Source organism: Sphaerodactylus townsendi, linkage group LG16 (assembly GCF_021028975.2).
Source record: "Sphaerodactylus townsendi isolate TG3544 linkage group LG16, MPM_Stown_v2.3, whole genome shotgun sequence".
Lineage (NCBI taxonomy): Eukaryota > Metazoa > Chordata > Lepidosauria > Squamata > Sphaerodactylidae > Sphaerodactylus > Sphaerodactylus townsendi.
Window position 1 is genome coordinate 32,173,159 of NC_059440.1, and position 23,895 is coordinate 32,197,053.

Below are 23,895 nucleotides of genomic sequence, written 5' to 3' on the forward strand. Positions count from 1 at the left end.
AGCAAAGGGTCTCTGTCATACTACAGGCGAGAGCAAAAGGGCTTCCCAGATTTTCTGTTGGTCTGCTGGGAGAGATGGCGTCGAGTCATATGAGGAGAAGGAGGAGGATGCCTTTAACAAGGGTCGTAAAATCTAGGAAAATGAGGGAAGGAAGTGATTGAATGTGATTGTAGGAAAGGCCTGGTAGGTGCTGTGAGCGAAGAATCTGCAATCTTGCCTGCCAGGTTGCTCCAGGGGGCCCTGCCCTGTATACAGATACTTCGTGCTCCATGCTTTAGCAATATTCATCTGCCGTGTCATGCCAATGAAGCAATTGAAACCAAATCAAGAAGGGAAAGAGGAGGAATTGGAGGAAAAGAGAGTGCAGTTTACCTGCTACTCCCAACGCCCAGGCTTTACCTCCCCGAGGGCCTTACTGCATTCTTTGGCCTAAAATACAAAGTACGGAAAAAAAAAGCTAGAAAAGAGTGACTCTATTTGCCTAATGGATTTCCAGATCAAGACAGAAAGAGGAAGGGAGAGACTCCTGCTAGCCAGATTTGTGGACCTTCCTCAATAAGGAATGCCAGCATGCGTAGTAGTTGGAGGGCTGGATTAGGTTCTCAGGAGCCCAGATTCAAATCTCCATTTCTTCTTGGAAGTTTGCTGGGAGACCTTGGACCTGCCATACGTTCTCAGCCTAGCCTACTGCGCAGGGTTGTTTTGAGGATAAAGTGGAGAAGGGGTGAATGTTGTGAGCCACTTTGGATCTCCATTGAGGAGAAAAGCTGTGTGTAGATGAAGCAAATCAATAATCAGAGATGTGGTTTCAAGTCTGAAAAAAAAAACCCAACAGAAAGCCAGTTCTGATAAATGGTGAGGAGATGTGTCGAGGTGCAGGCGGGGTCAGGCTGAAATCTAACTGTTCCACTAATGGCTCCTCCACTCCCTTGACCTCGCGCCTGAGTTGCTTTCCTTCCCAGTAGCGGGTCTTGTGTTTTGCAACCTGTGGAAGAACCTCCAAGCAACTCTGCAGAAGATGACCTAGATCCTTTTAACAGCTCATCTGGACTTCGGGGGGGATTTACTCCTTTTCCTGGGTGTGTGTGAGGGTGTGTTGGGGTTTTCCTGGGTAGTTTTTTGACAGCTTGTTTCATTCGTTTCGCAACTTGCTTGGAATCCTAGGAATGAGGTGGCATATTGGATTTTTAAGAAAAATGTGATTTACAGAAGGTTTGGCGCTGGAGAAGGCCGTTTGGAGCGAGGAATCGTGGGTCTGTTGCCTGAGACCCTTTACCCAGAGCAGCTAGGGGTTGTCTCCCTGCATGGAAAGCAGCTGAGCCCCTTCTCATCTTGGGAGAGCTCCCTTTCCCCATGATTATCCATATTCTTGAGTATTGCATAATCATCCTGGTTCGTCCTCCAGTTACACTGGCCCTTGGCAATGTCCATCCTCCAGTTGGACCTGCTAGACAGAGACAGGTGGGCAGAGAGAGGGACAGCCCTTTGATACCCATATATCTGTGCTAGGTGCTGTAACAGAACTGAGCAGAGTTGTGGTCCCCAATTTTGCAGCCTGTAATTAAACGGGCACGATAGGAATAAGGTAGGGGCATGTGTGTATGTCATAGGGTGGGGAATTTGAAACGAAGAAGGCTGTGTGAAGCTGAACTTTATCCGCATTGGGGAATAAGTGTCCTTTCGATTTTTTTTCCACACATGAGCTAAGGCAGATCCAGAGCAGAGCGGCACATCTTGCACTGAATTTTTATGGAGTTTTATGTGGCCTTGTCACAATCCACAACTGTTAATTAAACATATAGGCCCAGCTTTCCAGCCCCCCAGCATAAATCTAGACTGTTTTTCCTTCGACAGCACGGGAGGCGAAGGTGGGAGAATAACAGCAATAATGAGTATGTGCTTGTATGGCTTCTACGCCAAAGTTTTCAACACTCCTCTGCTCATTTTCTCCTGGGTGTGCACAGTGTTCAAAAAATTGTTGCTATTCTTATTATTTTATAAATGAAGGAAAGAATGCAAGGGAGGGTTGCGGGGTATTGTTAGATGAAGCCAAGACCTAAACGCCTTTTCTTTCAAAGAGCTCCATGGACAGTTGTTTACCTGATTAAATAGGTATTTTGTGCAGATTGAGAGTGTATGTGATGGGGGAGGTTACTTTAAACATCCTATACTTGACTGGGTGGACTCTGTGAAGGCGGGGCTCTCCTCACGGGAGGGGGGAGGGGTGGGGGTTGAAAGAGAAATGGGGCAGCTAGTTTCCCAACTGCAGAAAAGAATAATCTGCCAAAGACCTTGAGGGGATTCCTTAGCGATCAGAATCAGGGAGTTCTGCAGAAGTACAAACTGAAGCCAGGCATTCGGAGTTTTGACTTCCGGATCACGTCAACTGAGAGAAATTCAAGCCTGAGTCGCCACTGTTTTCCCCTACCTGCAAAATGGAGATTTGTTTTATTTTAATGTCTTAAAAGACACGTCACGCCCTTTCCCTCAAGTAAAACATTTGCTTAAAATGCCTCAACAGCACAAAATGTATCAAAATTGAAACCAACAGCAACATGAGCATTTCTGCTGTGCCAATTTCACCACTTACGTTTAGATAAATCACGGAGTTTTGGCACTCGCCGCTCTTAGCAAAAAAAATTATTCCGTTCCTGCTGCTGAGGCAAAAGAAGGAGGATTTCAGGCCCTGCCTCCAAATCAGTTTCAAGCAGGATTTTCATCCTTATTAAATGTTTTCCGAGACTTCCACAAGTAAAGCTGGGATTTCACCACTTGGAGGTCTGGAAGGAATCCTCCTTCCCTTGAATATCAAGCTGACCAGGGATTCTCTTACAGATGTAATGTTTTGCTTCCCGTTCAATGCATGCCTTGGTTTATTCACTTGAGCCATCTTTGCAAGTGCAGGTGTCTTGCACACCATCTAGTCTCTGTCATTTTAGTTAACTGGTCTGAATTGTCTAAAGTGGCCTATTGGTGCATCGTCCTAACATGTGCTGGGAGATTGGACTCGGTGGCTCTTTTTGTGTCTGTCTGATTTGCACACTGGGCTCATAGCAGAGGAAAGATTGTATTGCGGTATTACGCCTCTTTTATTCTATTGTTAAGTCCTCATAAAAAATTTGGCTCCCTTCAGCTGTGCAACCAGAGAAAAAGTAACAGTGAGGAATGATGTGGTCAAGATCCGTGAATGTGTGGACTCAGTGCTCTCTGACAAAATGAACTGGCATTGCTTTCAGGATAATCTGTGAACTCGGGTGCAAGGGAAAAGGATGGGTGCATTTTTGCAGGGCCTGCAAACTGACTGAGTTGTTCCTCCGGGCCTTTGGAGTGTCCAGTCGCTGAGTAGGGCGCCCCCCTTTACTCACTTATTTTTACTATTCTATCTTTGTTTACATCTTCGTTACCCTCCTAGGGTGGAGTCCGGCCGTTCCCTCTTTTTGGGGAGGCTTTTAATGAACTGGGTTATGGGACACCTGTTATTATTGTTTTGACCGCTGTTTTAATGGATTTTAATGGATTTTAGTAAATGTAACAATTGTTTATGTGGTCACTATTGTGATCTTTTGTTATACATTGTATATATGCTGACTCTGTTGTGCACAGCCCAGAGCCCCTTGGGGATGGGGTGGTCTACAAATCCAAAAAATAAGTAAATAAATAATAAAATAATATTCCACCCGCATCACCACCCCCACCCCCTGCTATTTGGTTTTGTCGTTCTGGTATGCAGTAAGTTAGTAACAGAAAGTAAAACTCATTCCCCACCCTTTATACCTCCCTCAAAGAATGCAGGTGGAAAGTCAAGTCCCCCTCTTATTGTGTGTAAAATGCTTGGCAAATGGGATTACACTTCTTTTAAATTTTATCTTAAGAAATGCTAACAATCGCATTTGCTTGGTCCATCCGTGTGCCAAGACTCAGTTCTCTTGTTTACTCTGATTTGAATCTGAAGCCAAACCTTTGGGGAGATGCCACCTTTGTTTAAACCAGATCTGGGCATATCCCAAGTCCACGTGTTGTTAGACTTTTGTTTCTTAATCATGGCGGACAAGTTGCCTTGCCAGATTGCCTACTTGCCCCCAATAAAATGTGGATGTTTCTCAGGACAGGGACTTTATTGCAGGATGGGAAGGAATTTTCCGTCAGCCCGGAAAGCCCACAACAACCAATTTTCCCTCAGTTTTGCTAGTGAGCAAGGGATTAGGCATGGAAAGTTAGTTTTGCATTTCCCCTACAGTGCATACCTGAAGTCATGGATTTTCAAATTGTTCTGTCTTTGGACCGCTCTGTGTTTAACAAAGAACCTTATATGCTGCAGAGCAGAGGATTCTGTTGAAGGTCCAGCCTACCTGTGTGATTCCTGACTTGGTCTCCTGATGTGCAAAAAACTGCAAACAGTTGCAGCCCCCGGCCCAGTACAGATCAACATTGTAATGCTGAGAAAGAGGGAAGGAAGAGTCAAGCATGCTTTTAGTGAGGAAAGGACAGAGACTGCACATGACACAGTCTGTGATATGAGTCGCCTCCACAGCCACCTTGTGCTGCAATACCTGAGGCATTAAAGAGCAGTGAACCTCTCCATTCCTCCCCATGGGTACCTGTGGAGAGCGGCCTGACAGGGTTGGTGGCAGCCCCACACACTGCAGGGGACGGCGGGTCGTGAATGCGGCAGGATGTCGCTCAAAAGGATCTCCACCATCTCTGATCTTCCTCAAGGACCAACCACTTAGGAAGGTCTGCCTTGCAACTAACTGTGGTGTAATGGTTAAGAGCAGGTGCACTCTAATCTGGGGAACCGGGTTTGATTCCCTGCACTGCCGCTTGAGCTGTTGGAGGCTTATCTGGTGAACCAGATTAGCTTGTGCACTCCGACACATGCCAGCTGGGTGACCTTGGGCTAGTCACAGTTCTTCAGAGCTCTCTCAGCCCCACCCACCTCACAGGGTGTTTGTTGTGGGTGGGGGAGGGAGGGAAGGGAAAGTAGTTTGTAAGCCCCTTTGAGTCTCCTTACAGGAGAGAAAGGGGAGGGGGGTATAAATCCAAACTCTTCTTTTCTTCTGACTCCATCGGGTCTTCTCTAACTGGCAGCAACTCTCCAGGATCTGGGGCTACCTACTGCTTGATCCTTCTAATTAGAGATTCCAGGGATCGTATGTGGGGCCTTCTCCCTGCCAAACAGATGCCGCACCTGCCCCACAGCCCCAGTGAGGAAGCCGCCGCCTTAAATGAGTTCCGCCTTTCAGAATAAGGCGCTAAAGTGCCCGAGGATAAAATGAGGTCTTTAGTGACAACTGAGATACCTCCTGTCATGAGGAAGATTGAAACAGACCCAGCAGCTACAAGAACTGAAGATGTCAGGAAAATAAGATAGCAGAAGGCAGGAGATTAGGACTTAATGCAGCAGGGCTGTTGCAACACAGCTGGCTTGTAAACAACTGGAGGAAGGAGCAGAACTTCCTATGGATGCCAGGTGTAGATGGCCGGGAGAAGGGAAGACGAGGGAGTGGAGGAGAACTGTTCTAGAGGGGTGAAATTTGCCCCAAAAGGGATGAAAGTTTTGGTCATGGTTGGAAGGAGAGCAGAGAATTGCAATACTGCTGTCCTAAAAGTTTTGCTGTATGAGAAATCAGAGCTAGCCCCACCAGGTTTTCAGCTAGCCAAGCAGCTGGTTGCCTGGGCCAAGCGAGGACCTCCCTCCAGGCTTTTAACAAGGGAAACTGCAGTAGTTGGGTTTTTCTTTTCCTCTGAGGGCATAAATAGGTTTGGGCTGGCTAGTAAAAACGTGGTGGGCTGGCAACAGGTGCAAACTTGTTCATAAGGCTGACAAGCTTTGGGCTCCTGCGAAGTTGGGAGGAGGATCGGAAGGAAGGAACCCTCTCCCCCCTACACAAACAGCCCCCCCTACTCTCCGCTTCAGGAATCTGCAGGTCCCCAACGGGCTGATCCACCTGTTAGTTTCCCAAATCTCTTTTTCCGTGGCCCTTGGCCGTCAGGGGCCTCTGGGCTTGCCGCTTTCGGGACTGGCAGCAGCCGCCTTCCTGGGGGTTATAATGATGGGAGATGGAGTGGGGGGGGGAGCCTTCTTGCTGGGGGGGGGGGGCGCAGAGGCTGCTCTGTGCTCCGGCTGTGCAGGAGGGGGCGGGGGTGAGGGAGCCTGGCTGCCTGTGGGCCCTGCGGGGTGGGGGACCCCCGGGGCAGGCAGGAGGGGGCGATTGGGGGCACCTCTGCAGGCGCCAGAGGGAGGAGAGGCAAAGCAGGACGCGCCGCCGAAGTGGCTCAAACTCGACTCAAGCGCGCCCGTGGCTGTGCGGCGGTCGCCGCCGTCGGCAAGGGTGGGGGGGAAATGCCCCCTCCCTCCCCTCGTTAACTTTTGCGCCTCCCCCCCTCCCCGGCCTGCTTGCCTGCCTGCCTGCTCGCTGGCTCGGCGGCGGCAGGGGCGCGTTGGCTGTCCGGGCTGCGAAGCGGCCCGAAGAGTTTGTGGGGGGCCGTAAGAGCGCCCCTCCCGCGCCGCTTCTTCTCCAGCCCCGTTGGCTTCGCAGCCCCCCCCCCCCTTTAATATCTTTGTGGCCGCGGGGGGGGGGACGTGGCGAGTCCTGCCGCCGCCGCTGCTCCCCAAAGAGCCAAGAGCAGCCCCCTCCCCCGGTCGGGCAAGTGAGTGCGGGGGGGGGGGGCTCCTTCCCGGCGCCCGGTCGTCTTGCCGCGGTCCGTGCCGCCCGCTCGCCCCTCTTCCTTGCCCCGCTGCCGCCGCCGGTCGGAGGGGAGGCCGGCAGGGAGGGGGCGTGGCCAGGGGGCCGGGCGGGCTGCCAATCACGCCGCCTTTTGACAGCAGGCCGCGCCCCCCGGGCGCTCTCCGCCACTGAACTGGCCGGGCGCCCACTTGCGCCCGCCGCTCGCCGGGGAGGTCGGGCCGGGCCGGGCCGGGGAGGTGGTGCTGGCGGTGGCGGCGGCGGTGGTGATGCCAGCGGGCGGGCGGGCCGCCCAAGCAACTTGCCGGCCGGTCGGGGAGCCCGCGGGGCCGCGGCGAGGACGAGCATGAAAGTTGACTACCGGGGCGAATTCGGCTGCCGCCTCTCCGACTATGGTGAGTCCCGCGCCCGCCTCCCCTCCTGCCGCCTGTCGTGCGGGGTCTACTTTGCAACCACCCCGAGAGAGCGGGGCAGGAAGAGTCCGCGGCTCGCCCGGGCTTTGGGGCTGGGTCTCTCCTCCCCCGGCCGCGCTCCGGCCGCCTCGCCTATAAATAGTTTCTCTTTTAGTTGAATCAAACCAGCAGGCGCAGCTGACCCGCTTCGGGTTTCACTCCGGCTCCGAGGCCGGCAGGTTTTCCGCCTTTCCGTGAAAAAAGACACACAAGAAAGTGGCGAAGCCACCCCCCCCCCCCCCCCCCGCGCCCCAACAAAGCTCCCTGCCGCTCTTTCCCCGAGAAACTTCCCAGGCTTTGCGTGGCGGGGGTCTGGGAGAGAAGTTTGCCAAGGGGTGCGTGCGGGGGAGGGGGGGGCAGCTAGTTTGACATCTGCGATGGACGGCTTGGCACTTGGAGAAGCAGAAGAGGAGGGGGACGCTGCCGGCTCTTGGTCCCTTCCCGAAGGGCTTCCCCAGAGAGTCCAGCAGTGTTGTCACCGGATGGCTGGGAGGGGGCTGGCTGGCAGGCAGGGACTGGGGGAGGGGGGGTCAGGTGTGGCGCTAGGTGACAGCCGAATCCGGTTTCACTTTTCTTTTGGTGGTTCTGCGGAAGTCAAGTCAAGTGAAGTGGCTGTCTTGCCTGGCCGCCTCCTTCACCCCCAGCTCTGTGCTTTTGGGGCAAATGAAAAAGGGCTGAAGAGGGGCCTGAGGGGTTGAGCTCACATTGGGGCTCTCTTCACCTGGCCAGGGTGAGCGCTGGCCCCACAAAGCGGGGGGGGGGGGGGGGGGGGGTACCAGCAGACAAGAAAAGGAGGAAGTTTGCAGAGGGGTTTTGATCGCTTGCGCGTTTGTCTTTCCTTAAAATGCGAGATGTTTTGAACGACCTTCAAATGGCCCTTTTCCCCTCTTCCCTCCCTTAATGGTGCTGCCTTCTTTCCATGAAACTTCCACTACATCCTATGCATAAAGGTTGCCTGTCAGGTTCCCGGCGCGCTGTCTAAATGAAAAGGAATTTTAATTTATTTGGGACAAGCTGGTGACGGATGAGGAGGCTGCTCATTACATTTAATGAGTCTTTTCTTGCACCTTGGCTGTAATGTGGGTTGGGATTGTTTTCGTCCTTTCCTTGTGAGATCCATTGTTGGGGGGGGGGGTCCCCATTCAGACTCCACCTCGTCTCTTTGCTTTTGTGTATGGGGCAGGGGGGGCATCAGAGGCCACAGGAGAGCTTGGAGGGAGAGGGGGTTGTTTCTAGCTAAGGTTCCCACGCCAAGGCCTAGAGGTCTGGTCTGGAGTTGAGGGGGGGGGGGGTCTGTGGCCTGCCAACAGACCACGTCGGGCAGGGTAATTTAGGCCTATGTATTCACAGCCCAAGATCGGTGGAGTAGTGATTTAGAGTCCACATAAGGGTTATTGGGACTTTTGTTTGGGTTTCTTTTTGGGATTTCAGGGGCATTTGTAAGCTCAAAGGAAGGAGCTTGAATTTCATTGCCTTTTCCTGGAATTTTAGAGCTAGCAACTAAAGAAGAAACACCCCATCACACACACTCCTAGGACTGGATTTCTGCCTCCATATTACAAAATTTCACCTTTTCACACTGTGTTAATTAATCTAGAAGAGCTACCACTTCCTGCTTCCTGGCTGAGCATTGACATATGCTGAAAAAAAAATGTTTGCCCCCCTTTTTAAATGTACGTGCCAGGAAAAGGGGAGTCGAAGTGTGATCTTAATAAGTTTCTCGTCACAATGAATGTTCACCCTCACAAACAAGTAACAGTTGTTGTCTGTGGGGCAACTTGGCCCCCACTGGAAATCTGGCATGTTCGAAACCCTCTCTGTGGCTGTAATAAAATAGTTGATGATTGACTGGCCTCAACTTTGCACCTGTTATTTTGATCTTTAAAAGAATGAAAGTTTTGTGGGGGGGGTTTATTTAGGGTTTTAAAAATTATTGGTTTATTCTGCCTGGAATTAAAAGCCTCAGGAAGGGTTTGATGTGCTTTCTTCTGAAATGTTGGTTCTGGAACGATCCGGTCTTGGGTGTGTTTTTGTTCTTTATTAGGTCAAGGGCTTTAGATGCGTAGGCTTGACATGTATTTGTTAGGGATGTGGCTGTGTTCTGTTTTCCTGTAGAAGGCTGGAAGTTTTAATTTAAAAGGAGAAAAAGACTTTCTATTCTGAAGCATTATTGGGAAAAGTTAATTATTCCTGTTCAAAACAATGCTAACCATTTCCCCCAGTGGGTCTGTTCCTAAAGTCTCTCCATTTCACTACAACCCCACTTTGGGAAAGCAGCTCCCTCTCCTGGTGGGAGCTATACTTTTCTCCCCAATAAACTCTCTCTTGGGGAATGGGGTCAGCAAAATTCCTTTGCTGTCCCTTGGCTGCCGCCGTCATCCTTTGGCATTTAGTTCTGAGCTAGGAAAGGCCGGAAGTTTGTTTGTTCTTCCACCAGCTGAGCCGCCACACACGTGAGGGCCTCCTCTGTGCATGTTCAGGCAACTTGGATCATCTCTACTCATGCAGGGAAGTCTGGGGCATTGGCTAAGCCATGAAAATGAGCACCTGAGAATTGTGTTTAAGTCAGCGTTACAGTCTCCGTGTGGGTGAACCCGTCAGTTGTGTTCTGGGGCCAATGGCCTCGCTCAATCGGAACGCTTATCTCTCGTCAGGACCTGCCGATCTCCTTGAGTCATTGTGACACAAGTTCTCTCAATACCCTTTGAGCCATACCTGAAAAGGTGCCAGGTGAGAGAAGGCAAGTCAGAAGTGTTTACCTTGCAGTGTCCTGGTTGCATGTAGGGCTCATAGATAGTCAGGATTGCTTAATGTCGAATTTGTTGGCTTCCTTGTGCAAGCATCATCTTGACAGTTGGAGGCATCAGTACTGCTGTGGAAATAATTCAGGCACACTTATATGTGACTGATCTTTGCTTTTTCTGCACAAGAAGCATCACGTTTTCTCTGTCTTGAAGAGGCAAGGTAGTCTTCTTCTCTGTCGATGATACAAGTGCTGTAATGCAGGGTGTCGTGCACCTATCTTTAGTAAGTCATGTAAACAGAGGCCAGATAAAATCCATTCCACCACTTCCAGGAGTGACATACTAGGCAAGCAGCATCTCTTCTGTCTTTCCCATGGAGACTGCTGAAGTTCCTTCTTCATTCCATGATTCTTTGTGTATTGGGTGCCAAAGTGCCATCGAGAAGACGATGAGTTTCTCGTCTTTATGGCTATCATAACAGGCATGGAAGTCTGGGCAACTCTTGGTGGTATCTCAGAAGCCTGCAGTGTGGTCTGCAGAATCTCTGGGGTGTGTGTGTGTGTGTGCTTCAGGGCCCTAAATTTATTGCCTCACCCCAAGGTTAGGGGAAGCAAGAATAAATTATGTAAATTAAATAAATAATTTTTCTTAAATTTTGTAGGACTCAGGACCCACCTTTTGCCAAGGCAGGATTTGGGTCACCTTGAGAGTGTTGAACTGTCCTGCTTCTCCTTTCTCTTTCTTGGTAGCTTTTCCATAGGAAACCATCTTTTTTCTTCCTAGCACAATTGAAGCCTTTCTGTGGATAACATTTGGTCTCTTAGGGGTTGTCACTTGAGGAAAGGATTACTGGTTCAGTCACAGTGTGGAAGGTTCCCCCTGGCATTTCTAGTTCAAGGATTTTGAGAAGCGGGTGTTGGGAAGACCTTTGTACAATCTTTTGGAAAGTTGCTGTCAGTCAAAGGAGACAGTCCGGTCTCCTTCCGTAGAAGTCAGCGTCATAGGTTCAAACACCAAACTGTAAATAGTTGTGGAACATGCCGCAGCTCAGCCACTGAGCAGGCGGGTTGCATACAGGAGGTCCAAAGTTGGCTTGAAATAGTTACTTGCTCATGGGATATCAGAATCTCCTCCAGATCATGTGATCAGGGACGCTTTGCAGGAGTTGAATTCTGCTGTTTTCTTAGCAAAGGCACAAATAAAGTCACACAAGGAACGGGTGAATTGTTCCGGTGACATGGACTACCGTGAATTTCTTTTTTTCCAAAATCCAAAGATATCAGTTTCAGACTGTTACACTAATTTTTTAAAGTTCCTTAGCACAGGATTAAAAGAGGGAAATCTGAAGATGCCTATAAGCACTAAATTACACAGGGTAGCATTAGTTATAAGCTATTATAACTTTTATTCGGATCCCTTTTCTTTAAGGCAAGAAAGGTTTCCTGAAATGGTTCTGCTTCTCTTCCACTTCTGTGGGGAAAAGTCAGGGCAAAAGAAATCCATTTTGGGCATGTGGATTTCTTTGAATTCAAGCACAGGGCTAAAGAGTATTACCTTTCTTGCCTTATTCTACCCACTGAATATTTTAGTCCAGCCAAAAAGCTTTCATCTGGATAAAGCCCATGGCTAGACTTTAGCAATCCAAAAGTGGAGAGGCATTCCTATTTCATTTTGAGTCTAGAAGCATCTGAGAGACCAACAAGGGGTATAAGCTTCTGGAAGTCCTTTCTGGGAGCAGCAGTGGCATAGTGGTTAAGAGCAGGTGTACTCTAATCTGGAAGAACCGGGTTTGATTCCCCACTCTGCCGCCTGAGCTGTGGAGGCTTATCTGGGAAATGCAGATTAGCCTGTGCACTCCCACACATGCCAGTTGGGTGACCTTGGGCTAGTCACAGTTCTTCGGAGCTCTCTCAGCCCCACCTACCTCACAGGGTGTTTGTTGTGAGGGGGGGAAGGGCAAGGAGTTTGTAAGCCCCTTTGAGTCTCCTATAGGAGAGAAAGGGGGGATATAAATCCAATTCTTCTTCTTCTTCTTGGTCTCTAAGGTGCAACTGGACTCAAATCTAGCTTTTCCACTGCAGACCAGCACTGTAACCTTCCAGAAACTCTGCTTCTCTCAGAAGGCTGTTACCCAGAATAATCCTCCTCATAGCCTATCTTGTTTGCATTTGGTGCACAGCTGGTCTACAGAAGAGAGCAGTAGTCTGGATGAGTTTTTTAAAGTTCTGTCTTGCTTGTCCTCTACCATGGAACTCAAAGTGCCTTTATTTATTTACTCATTATTACATTTTAATCCCACTCCTCTAAGGAGCTCCAAGCAGCATACATGGTTCTCCCCTCCTCCGTTTTGTCCTCACAACAACCCTGCGAAGTAGGTTAGGCTGAGAAAGAATGACTGACCCAAGGTTGCCCACTGGTGAGCAAGGATTCAAACTGGGGTGTCCCCAGATCTAACCCAACGCTACGTAGGTTTCCTTTCCAGGCACTGACTGGGCTCAGGGCTTATTTGTTGCATCAATTGTTGCTGTGTCCTGTACTTTCTGACTACCCTGGAACCTGTTACCAGAAGAGGTGGTATTGGAGGATGTGAAGCCCAGGAAGCCTGCATATTACCCAAGATCCTTCTCTGTTCGTTTCTGGACTGGTGTGTCCATACTGACAATTTAGAGGGCTTTTTAAAAATGGAGAGTCTCACGCTTTTGTCTGCCAGCATCCTTCTACCCACCTGTCTGCCACTGCCATGTCTGTAAGCTGTGGCACAAATGGTCCAGTGGGAGCGTGGATCAATATTACTTCTCTCTGAAACGTGGAAAGCAGGTTGTGAATGTCTGAGGCCGGGTGAAACTCCTCTCACCCTGAAAAGTTCTGCTTCAGGTCAGGAGACCTGTGTCCTGTTGAGCTCTTCTCTGGTGATCCAGGCGCCATGTATTTTCAAGGAGGGGTCATCTTTTTCTGAGGGCTCCCCACTAGGAAGAGAGGGAAAATGGCCAGAATCTTCCTTCCTGTTTTATCCCTGGGCTCTGAAAGAGCTCCATGCACTTGGCAGCACTCCATTCTGCCCATCTCTCTCTCTCTCTCAACAGAATGAAACTTTTTTTTACCAAGGTTCTGTTCTGGGAACTCAAGTGTGAACCACGCTGACCCCATCTTCCTTCAGAGGCAAATGTAAGTGAAGAGAAAAGGAAGTGCTGTCATCTCAATGCACCAGACAAGTTGTCTGCTCCAAAAGGTGACATCATTAAAGTGGACACCCACCTTATCAGTATGTGGTCACAGGGACCATCTGCACCCTGGCTGCCAATTAGGGAATCAGAAAAGGAGGGAATGGCAAATTTGATTTTCCTTGGTTAGGACCCACAGGTCACAATCCTGTTCAGCCACGCATGTGCACGCACACACGCACGCACCCTCTGGTTCGCTGTGGACCGGATCAATTTGGACGTCTTTAGCAATAAAAAATGCCGATGTCGTCCTAATTCACCAGGCCCCGAGATGACAGCAAATTTACATTTTTTAATTAAACTAGCAGCCAGTTTTTATGAGAGGGGGCTGGGTTATGCAAATCAAATGGTTGTGTACGAAAGATTAGGAGAGTTTGGGAATAAATTCCACAAATGCTAATAAAAAAAGAGAGAGAGAGAAAGAGAGGGAGAATGAGAGAAAGAAAGAGGGGACATTGTTCTATTGCCCCCTTTTAGACTGATTTCCCTGGAGAAAACTAATGGAGAGGGGAGGGAGCTTTCAAAGACAGGTAACATTAATTTTTAGGATTGAAGGTTCTTTCAGACCAGGACCCCTCCCAGAGGAATGTGACACTTGGACAGCTAAGGAGGGAAAACTTATTAGCTGTTGTGTTTGCATCACTATCCCACTGAGTCCTGGCAAGATTAGGACTGGGAGGGGTGAGAGGGGCTACCCTGATTGTTCTCCCCCAAGGCCCACATCTGCCTGGTGAGGTTGCCAGAAAGGCGTTGAGGTCCAGCGTGTGGAAAGGCTGGTAATTCTTCACCCAGATTCTGGGTTGACGTGGCACAATGGAACCCTTGCTGGCAGTACCTCGTGGAACAAAGGGATGGTTTGCCGTTAGCCCTTTGCGGTTGTCTATAGAATGGGGTTTTGAGGCCCTGGTACCAAGCCAGCACGGTTCTGCTTGTCTGAGATGGCTCTGTGGAACTTCGAGAAGTTCTGTTTACACATCGAATAAGATTCGGAATCAGTTTTCCAGCGGCTGAATGGAACTTTCCTGCCTCTCCCCTCCCACCTCACTTCAGTGACTTCTTGAAGTGCTGTTCCTGGTGGAGAGGAGATCCCCGAGGAATGACACGAGGAGGGTCTGCAGCAGGAAAGGGGAATCAGTGTAAATTGCCAGTTTAGTCTGGATCCAACCCATTCATCTGAATCCAGAGGCTGAATATAAGGGGGCCAGATGCTGCATGTCCTCTGCTCCCGCACTTCGAAGGCCCAATAACAGAATTGTGGAATATGGATGGTCCAGTTGCAGAATTGTGGAATGCACCGTGTATTGAGGCACACATGCAGGAAGACCTGTTTCTTGTTGCTGTTGTTCAATCATTGACATGGCCTTCACATTCCACAGAGATCTTGCTAGACCTCTTGGCTTTTCATCCTTATGAGTTAGCCCACATCTGATTCCACTTGATCGTGTGGGAACTGAGGCTAACTTTCCTGATAGCAGTCAGTGTTCATATCCAAGCAGGGAAAGCCAGTTGGACAAGAAAGAAGCCAAGACTTATTGGCAGCAGGTTTCCAACTTTAGGGGGAGGCTGTGGCTGGGTGCTAGAGTAGTTCCTCTACACACAGAAACCTCCAGATTCAGACCTGGGATCTAAAGGATCTTGGGGATCAGGGGCTGGGGAAGACCATTTTCTGCTTGGGACCCCTAAGGAGTTTCTGGCAGGTGGTATAAACCATACAGAGCTCCAATGGTGTACATTCTGGGGAGGCCCCATGGCTTAGTGGTAGGACATGCAATTTGTATGCAGAAGGTCCCACAGTCGATCGCTGGCATTTCCTTTTAAAGGAGCAAAACCTTTCTCTGCCACTGTAGGTCAGGCAATATTGAGCTGGGTGGATCCAGATTCTGGAAAGTCCAGGGCCCCCTCTGTCCACCACCAGGGCTCCCCTCATGCCTTCCTTTCCAGCCCCTCCACCTGCCTATGCATCCCTCTCCCACTTGAAAGCTTCTCACTGCACATGCTCAGTTTCCTGCACGTCCTTTCCCTGACTGCACTGACTATTGCTACCAGGTTCTGCCACTGGTACCGCCCTTCCTCAGTGACTCCAAGATGTTGGGAAGGTGGGTACAAAGTGGTGGCGGGGAGGTGCATGGGTGGTGGCAGTGGGCACCACAGGACATCCTGGGCCCTGGCTGTTGTTCCAACTTGGGCTATGCGGATGCTGGCCCTGGACGGATTGCTGGTCTCACCTGGTTAGGGAAACTTCCGGTGTTCCACACATTTTGGACCTCCATGCCTCTATGTTGTCTCTCACATCCAGCTAAGCTGAGGAGTGGCGCTCCCAGCCAGTTGGGATGTTGGTATTGGAGCCAATCAAGGAGAACCAAGAAAAAAGTGTGTTGGGAGGGAATTCCACCTTCCCAGATAAAGTCAAAGCCAAGGTTGACTTCAGGCAGCAGCTGAGTTGCAGTAACATGTTGCAGTATTTTGCACACTTAAGTGGAAATGTTGCTCAGGATGAATAATGCTAATGGTGTGGGTAAAGTGTAGACAACTGGGGAAGGCAATGGCAAACCAGCCCATAAACAAAGTCTGCCTAGTAAACTCTGTGATGTGACATCACCCCATGAATCAGTAATGACGCAGTGCTTGTACAGGGGGACTCCCTGTATCTTTATAATATAGATAGTGAAGTTGACACGTAAGATTCAGTGCCCAGTTTGGAAGTTGTTAGGTTTGCAAGCCTGGTGGCATCTTCTGTTTCCATCTCCTGGTTCCAGCCCAGTTCAGGAATCCCTCTGCCTGGGGTGCCCTGGTTCCTTGGCCTTCTTTGCCAAGCTGAACGTGTGTCAGCTGTTGAGAACTAGAGAGAAAGAGAAAGCATTCCCTAGGCTGGGAAGCGGTTTGGGTTTCCAAACCTGGGGCAGTTTCATGCTTGGGATAAAAGGTGAGCAGCCCTTGGAGGCTTCAGTGAGAGTGAGGGTGGAGAGATAAAGCTTTGGGAGCTCAAAGTGCGGGGAATACAATTGGATGGCAGGCCGTCCCAGGCTCGGCTCCCCTGTGGGCTCCTTGCCACGGGGTGGGGTTTGGCCACCTGTTCTTGCTGCTCCTGCTGCTTTTTACTTTTTGTGAGCGTAAAATGATGATTCAAATGAATGAGTGTGCTTTTCTTCCAAGCGTCAAAAACGGTGCTAAGACTTCTCCTTGAAACATGCTAAAAAGAGTGCATTCCCACTCACCAGAGAGTGGGTGGAACTGCATACTCTCAACCTTGAGGGCACACTTTTGCACACACGCTGCATGTGTGCCTCAAAATGTGTGCACAAGCACTTACGCACTGTGCCATTTGGCCATGTGCATGCTGTGTCACTAAATCGCCATGCTGTCTCAGTGTGGTCAAACTCCAATCTCCGAGCAGTGCTCTTCCTTGGTGGGTGAGAGAAGTGAAAGCCCTACAGTGAATATCGGTTACAATCTTCCAGCTGCTGTTTATACTCTCTAAGCCCCACCCCTTTTGCGGATGGGGCAGAGGTTGACTGTCTAAGAACCCACCAAAGGAAATAATTCTGCCTAGCTCCATCCGAGGTCCCTATCGTCCACCGGCTTTTATCCTTCTGGCAAGTGGTGTCTTTTATGAGGCAGAGAAGGTCTGGGAGGGTCCCTATCCCGCTGATAGGAATCTGCTCAAATGGGGCTTGTTCTGTTTTCTGTTGTGGAGGCAGGAGGGAACGAACTGAGGCCGTGGGAGTGACGCTGTTTATATGCAGCTTTGTTTCAACTACAGCAAACATCCATGTACTCTTATTAACTTTGCAAAAAGTTTGTTTTCTCTGTATTATTCTTCTGGGTGTGTCCCTAATGCCACGTTGACACTATGGGAGATTTCAGGCATCGGTTCTGAGCAGTCGTATAAAACACTGAAGTTCTCATATGGATGGGTACAGGAGCTTTGTCTTTAAACTGACTTCAAACTGACTTTATACTTTTCCTTTTTTCTGCCGTTCCTGTAGAAGTACAAGGTGGCTTTTGTTGGGCACTTGTTAGAAACCATTTCTGCACTTGATAATTTTAGCATGGAAATGGCCAGCAATTAGTTAATGAAAGGATAAAGGTTTTAATGCAACAAAAACACCAGGAAACTATGCAAGAGTGGGGGTGATTGCCTGTTGCAGGTGACGTTACAGGCACTGTCCAATAGGGGTCTGCGTTCTGTACATTGTTGAAAGTGATGTGCTATCTGGTGGTGGGAAGAAGAAATGACAAATATTGTGATTTGAACGTTGAGGAAATGTAGCATCCTTACAAGCGAAACCACTGTCTTGAATTAATGCCTAGATTCCTTGCGCATTCATTTGCCCAAGGATACACAACGAGGGCTGATTCACACATGCTTGTTGGTAAGAAAGGGACTCAGCACTGTTGCCATCCCCAGCATTAGACGTTTTAACATAAGAATAATAACCATACTAATAATTTATGGCTCCAGCATCACCTGGGGCTTGCATGTATGAATGAGCCACTGCAGATTCTGATCTTTCAGACCTCCGCCTTCTCTTACTTTCAACTCCAAGACTTCAAGGGTTAAAAACCAAATATATGTGCGTGAATCAGCCCATATGGGTTATGGCTCATCAGACTGAGTGTAGATTTCCAGTAGTTGGTCCCCGCTGACAATCTGAAAACTTCAGAGTTGCCAGTACCAGCTTTTTCACTTGACTGGTTCCCTCTTTACACCCTTTTGAGATTCATTCATTCTCTCTCTCTCTCTCTCTCTCTCTCTCTCTCTCTCTCTCTCTCTCTCACTCACACACTCACTCTCTCTCTCTCTCTCTCTCTCTCTCACACACACACACACACACACACACACTCACACCCCCCCCCCCCCCCCCACACACACCCACCCCCCCCCCCCCCCCCCCCCCCCCCCCCCCAAGCTGGCAATCTTCAGTCTTGAGACAGGTACGATCAGGATATGGATCTTGGCAAATGCTCAGAGCGTCTTTGGCCGACGACGGTTTGTGACGTCACCTGTTTGCTTTTTTCCCCTCGTTTATTTTGCTTTGTTTTGCGAGAACATTTTGTGCTGCAAGATGCACCAGCTAAGTGGTGGAAGAGGGCGACTGACAAAGGGTGCTCCGAACTGGTTTTGGCCTCCTTGCTTTCTGGGTTTTGGATGGAGGAAGAAAGACAGTAGAAACAAGTCCTGCACCTCAGTCACTTTTACGGGCCCCCCAGAATATTAAAATAGTTTTCCCCATCCAGACCTTGCTCACGTGTTCACACGGATTTATTTGCTTATGTCCCACTTTTCTCTCCAGATGAGACTCAGAGCAGCTTTTAGAAGATCCTTCTCCCTCCCCCATTTCCTCATAACAACAGCCCCATGAGGTAAGCCAGGTTGAGAGTTTGTGACAGGCCCAAAGTCCGCCAGTGAGCTTCCACTGTGGAATTGGGGACTCAAGTTGCTGAGGATCCTAGTCTGCCTCTCTGTCCACTACACCTCACTGGCTCAGGAGTCCCCGAGTGACGTCCCACTTTTCAGCCTAACTTCTAAACTAATCCCACATGACCTCCTTTTTTGGCGTTTATCAGCCTAGGAACCCCTGGAGGTCCCTGTGATGTATAGTGGACCACAGTTGTTAGGAAATTCACTTTTGATTACTTCTGCACTTTCATATAGAGAGCAGATTTGTGCTGGTGCAGGGTAAAAATCCTTGCTGTTCCCAGGACTATAGGCGGTATAAGTTCAAAGGTCCATTTCGTCCAGAATTCAGTTTCCAAAAGGTTAGCCAAATGCTCCTGGGAAGCACAAGAAGAAGAGGAGGAGTAGGAGTTTGGATTTATATCCCCCCTTTCTCTCCTGTAGGAGACTCAATGGGGCTTACAATCTCCTTGCCCTTCCCCCCTCACAACAAACACCCTGTGAGGTGGGTGGGGCTGAGAGAGCTCCGAAGAACTGTGGCTAGCCCAAGGTCACCCAGCTGGCATGTAGCAGTGCACAGGCTAATCTGAATTCCCCAGATAAGCCTCCACAGCTCAAGCGGCAGAGCGGGGAATCAAACCCAGTTCCTCCAGATTAGAAAGCAGAAGGCTTTCCCTTGCTATTTGATTCCCACAGATATCCTGAGATACACTGCATTTGGACATGGAGGTACCAATTAGTTATCACATCTATCCTCCATGAATCTGCCTAGCTGAAAGTCATCTAAGCCAATGTATGCAAGTTTCGTAAATTGAGTAGTGCTTTATTTTTGCCCATCAATTAAACAATCCTTCTCTTGCACCAAGATCTATAGCAGTGATGGCGAACCTTTTTGAGACAGCGTGCCCAAATTGCAACCCAAACCCCACTTATTTATTGCAAAGTGCCAACCCAGCAATTTAACCTGAATGCTGAGGTTTTAGTTTAGAAAAAAACGGTATGCTCCCTCTTCCTCCGCCTCACCTGCTCGAGCAGGGGCCAGCCTGCTCTAGCCTCCACAAGCCCCGCGCGCACCGCTCTGTGCCTCTCTAGCATCTCTGCCTCCTCTGTGTACCCACCTTGGGCAGCAGCCACCCAGAGCACAAGCACCAGGCCCACCAGCCGAGTCCCTCTGCTCACCGCGGTGTGCGCACGTCATGCTCAGTGGCCCAGGCCAGCCTAGATGTGTGTGCGTGGGGGGGGTGATTTTCCGCCCCCCACATGAGGAACTCTGTGTGCGCGTGCCCACAGAGAGGGCTCCGAGTGCCACCTCTGGCACCTGTGCCATAGGTTCGCCATCACTGATCTATAGCCATCATGTTGCTTCCCCCATCATCTTTCCCTGGGATCGTGCCAAGCTGCTTTGGGAAGCAGGTGTAGCTCAGTCGAATCATAGAATCATAGAGTTGGGAGAGACCACAAGGGCCATCATGTCCAACCCCCTGTAATGCAGGAACACATCATCAGTACTAGAGCATCTCTTCCTTTTTTGGTCAGGAGCATTAGTCCTCTAAATGCTGTGGTCCAGCAGGTCTAGCTCACCAAACAAATCGATAAGCAGCTCAAAGACTTGATAAGAAGTTCCAGCAGGCCAGATGTGCCCTCTCTCTTACTCTAGGGCATAGGTGTCAAACTTGCAGCACTCCACATGTTATGGACTACAGTTCCCATCATCCCCTGCCAGCATCGTTCTGGCAGGGAATGATGGGAACTGTGGTCCATAACATGTGGAGTGCTGCAGGTTTGACACTTGTGCTCTAGGGTGATGATTTCCCCACCTGTTGCCTAAATAAGTCAAAGCAGCTGTGGAAGCTATTATGCCCAAGAAAGCTGGTTGTTCGGCTGGCCCCACATGTCGAGGAATGTCTGGAAATGCCCAGCCTGCAGGTTATCCCATGCAAAACTGCCACATCGAAGGATCCAACATGGCTGCAGTTCCGTGGCCAGATAACTTCAGTAGGCCTTGGTGTGTGTAACCAGTCATATATGCAATCTGGCTGAGCCATGAATGGATGGGGTCATTTCTCCCCCCCCCCTCCAGCCAGTTCTATATGCCCCCCCCCCCCCAGCTGCATCCCGCCTTGAGAAGAGCAGTTTGTTTTGCCAGGGTGACCTGTTTAATCATCTCATTTTCTGGTGGCCGTTTATTCCTCGTTACCACGGTTACGGCCCCATTAAGGGGAGAAGCAATAAGGCAGCGAGTCAAACAGGTAATAAAAACATTAAAGCCATGTGCGTATCGGCAGGGAGGGGAGGGCGTGCGGTGAGACGCGACGGACCCACACCGGGGAGACAGTGGGGTCAGAACTGGGGAGGGGGCACTGGGAGCGGGGAGCAATGAGGAGGACAACTTCAGTAAACTCTGGAAAAGTTTTACAGAAGCAGAATACTGCGGTGTCCATCCGGCCCACAAAGTTGGGTTGTGGTGGTGTGATGTGGTCAAGAAAAAGAAGACAGCCTGTGTGGAGGTGTGGGTGGGGCTATGCAAATAGCAGCAAGCTTGGTTCCCGTTAAGCGACTTTTGGCAGTTTCCCTCCACATGTAGGTTTTGCTGTGGGTTGAAATTCAGCCTGGAGCAAGGAGTTTTCTTTCAAGTATCCGCACACAACACATTGTCTACTGCCTAGGCTTTCTTTTGCTCTGCTCCAGTCTTTGTGTGATACTGAGTGTGATGCTGCCTTTTCGGAAAGATGGCATAGTATGTTTGCCTGGCCCTGTGATTGTGAAGGTGCACATTTTTTGCAAGTTTCAGTCACACTGGTGCCATTTTCCTTGCCTCAGCCCCTGCAGCTGCTGTTTCCCCACCCTTGAGCCATTGGAGGGTTTTTTTAAAAAATTGGTAATTTGATATATCACTGTAGCTTAAAATCAGTAACTGACATATTGTTGTAGTTTAATGTTTTGCAATATGTCAATTACTGATTTTTGTTTAAAAACCTGAAAAAAGCCCTCTGGTGGTGTGGGGGGGGGCGGAGGCAGCCGTGGGGGTGAATCGAGCTAAGTGGAAATTGCACTTCGCAGTGGCAATGAGAGCTCTGCAGGGAAACATCGTGTGGAAGCAACTGACGTTTCATAGGATAAAATAAATAAGCTGCCATCTGGTAGACAGCACAAGATAGCTGCTGACCCCTGATCCAGTAGCCCTTGGGGTGGGTGAAAAGTTTAGTCCCTGTCCCAGAGGAATCCTCAAGCTTCAGATCTCTGTTTACTCATAGGTAAATTAATAGGTGCCATACATTCTCGTGGGGAAAATTAAAACGTTGTGGATGCGGGGAAGAGAGCATGGGGGGGGGGGGCAGGAATTGCAGTCAGAGTGGTTCAGCAGTGGAATCAGCTGCCAAGGGAGGTGGTGAACGTCTCTTTACTGGGAGTCTTCGAACAGCCAGATGTTGTGGACTACAGTTCCCATCATCCCCTGCTAGCATCATGCTGGCACGGGATGATGGGAACTGTAGTCCATAACATCTGGAGGGCTGCAAGTTTGACACCTGTGCTCCAGCCTGATCCTGCAACCAGCAGAGGGTTGAACTAGATGGCCTGTACGGCCCATTCCAACTCTGTGATTCTATTATTCTACATGTCTTCGGTGTGGGATTGGCTATTTTTTAAATTGCTTCCTATCCCATGCTCTCCACTTTGTAGTATCAATTTGGCCCATGTTTTTTGTGTGCATCAGAATGTGCAGGATTCAGAGTTACGCGAGAACTCTTCACTCTGCCTGACGGAAAAACTGTCTTGCACTTTTGGGGGGCATGGTGGGGGATTCTTTCACACTCTCAGCAGCTGCGGATAGCCAGTGCAGGTCAAATGCAATAATTCTGCCCACGTGTAAATGGGCTGGGAAAGGTGGAGCCTCGTTCAACCCCTGTTCCTGGGGAGTGCTTTTACTTCTGATCCCAGCAAGGGTGGGGCCACGTGTTTGTTTTTCTAGTTTCATGTTTCGATGCCAGCTGGAGTTTGCCCCAGATACCGACTTACCTCTTTCCTATCTGTAAAATGGAAAGAATGACGTCTCCCATTTTCCCTGGGTTGGCTCGAGGAGAGGTTAATTAAAAGATACTGAGATACTTAGATGTTTCATTAATTGCTTTTGGGGTAAGAAGGAGGATGAGGGAGGGAGAAAACACCTTTGGCAAGGGCAAAAGAGGACTGGCCCATTGGTTGAAGCCAGGGGACCTTGGCAGAAGGAAGAAAGAGGGAAAGAGAACTTCCTTCCCAAACTCTGGGCTGTGTCGCTCTGTCTGGAGGAAACAACAGAGAGAGGAAAACGTCCTAGCAGGAATTGAGGAGATGGGTTTGGAGGAATTCCTCCGCCCTTTGCTCCCTTTTCCAGCTGTCCCTGTTGAGTTAATTTTGGTGACGGTTAAGCTACAGGTGTTTTTTGTTAGTTTTTATTTATTTATTTTCTTGTGCTGTTTGGGGTTTTATAGCTGCTTTTTTTCTTCTGACTTTATCAGAAAGCATATTTGTGGTAAGTGCAGAAGAAAGGAGCCAGAGCCACGAGTAAATATTCAACGTGCAAATGAGCACCATGACCTTGAGAGGGAGAGAGGGACAGATATGAAAGAAGAGGAAAACTTGTTTTTTAAAAAAAAGCAGAAAAGGGGGATTGTGTTTGCAGTGGGCATTGGGGGTGGGGAATATTCAGAGAATCGGCCAGGAAATGTTGAGGCAAAGTCTGGAAGAGACTCTCTGCATGTATATCGAGTTCTCTGATCTGCACAATGCTTTTAAAAACTGTTTGCTGAAATTAATACTCATTGAAGGGTAATTCGCAGGGCCGAACCAGTAACTTGTCAGGAGCTGTATATGTATTATATTTGTAAGGTATACTCTTCGTAATTATCGAGATCCTTCTTTTGCATTCTCCCATCCTCACAGCTGCTTGGTGTGACTAAGCCACACACAGACCCACGGGACAATCAGGAAGACAGAGGCTGAGGGGCCCCTTTGTCCAAGATCTTCCCAGCAACTTTATCAGGCTGCACACACACTCACCTCTATGCACCCCCCCCCCAAGTCAAACTCTACCCTTTGATAGAAAAGGGGCCGATCAGTGAGGTTTTGACCTAGTCTTCTTCCTCACTTGCTAGCTGTCAGTGGCAGGAAGGATTTTTTTAAAAAAAAAAAAAACCGGCAGATACGTTCAAACCTGCTTTCCCCACTTCCAGGCCCTTTTCAAACTGCCCTTATAATCTGTTTGAGCAACCGGTTGCTAACAGATTTTTTAATGTCAATTCAGACACAACCGTTTTGGCTCCCGGCTGTGATTGTTTTTTTTGTTTTTTAACCTGTTCAGACCCAGCCACTAGCACCCTGCTGGCATCCCAGGGCTCAGCAGTTGTTGTTTTTTAT

The 23,895-nt window shown here is 49.3% G+C and overlaps 1 protein-coding gene across 7 annotated transcripts in view; it reads left to right on the forward strand.

Annotated features, from left to right (window-relative positions):
- Positions 1-23,895, forward strand: part of CASZ1 (castor zinc finger 1) — a 205,378-nt gene that overhangs the window by 85,926 nt on the left and 95,557 nt on the right. For 6 of the 7 annotated variants that reach the window (XM_048518931.1, XM_048518937.1, XM_048518934.1 and 3 more), the window contains exon 1: positions 6,890-7,081. The exons of the other annotated variant lie outside the window; for it this stretch is intronic. In XM_048518931.1, coding sequence (XP_048374888.1) covers positions 7,033-7,081 — 49 coding nt within the window. In that variant the 5' untranslated portion in view covers positions 6,890-7,032. Of the gene's footprint in view, positions 1-6,889; positions 7,082-23,895 lie in introns of those variants that run through there. 7 annotated transcript variants of the gene reach the window in all.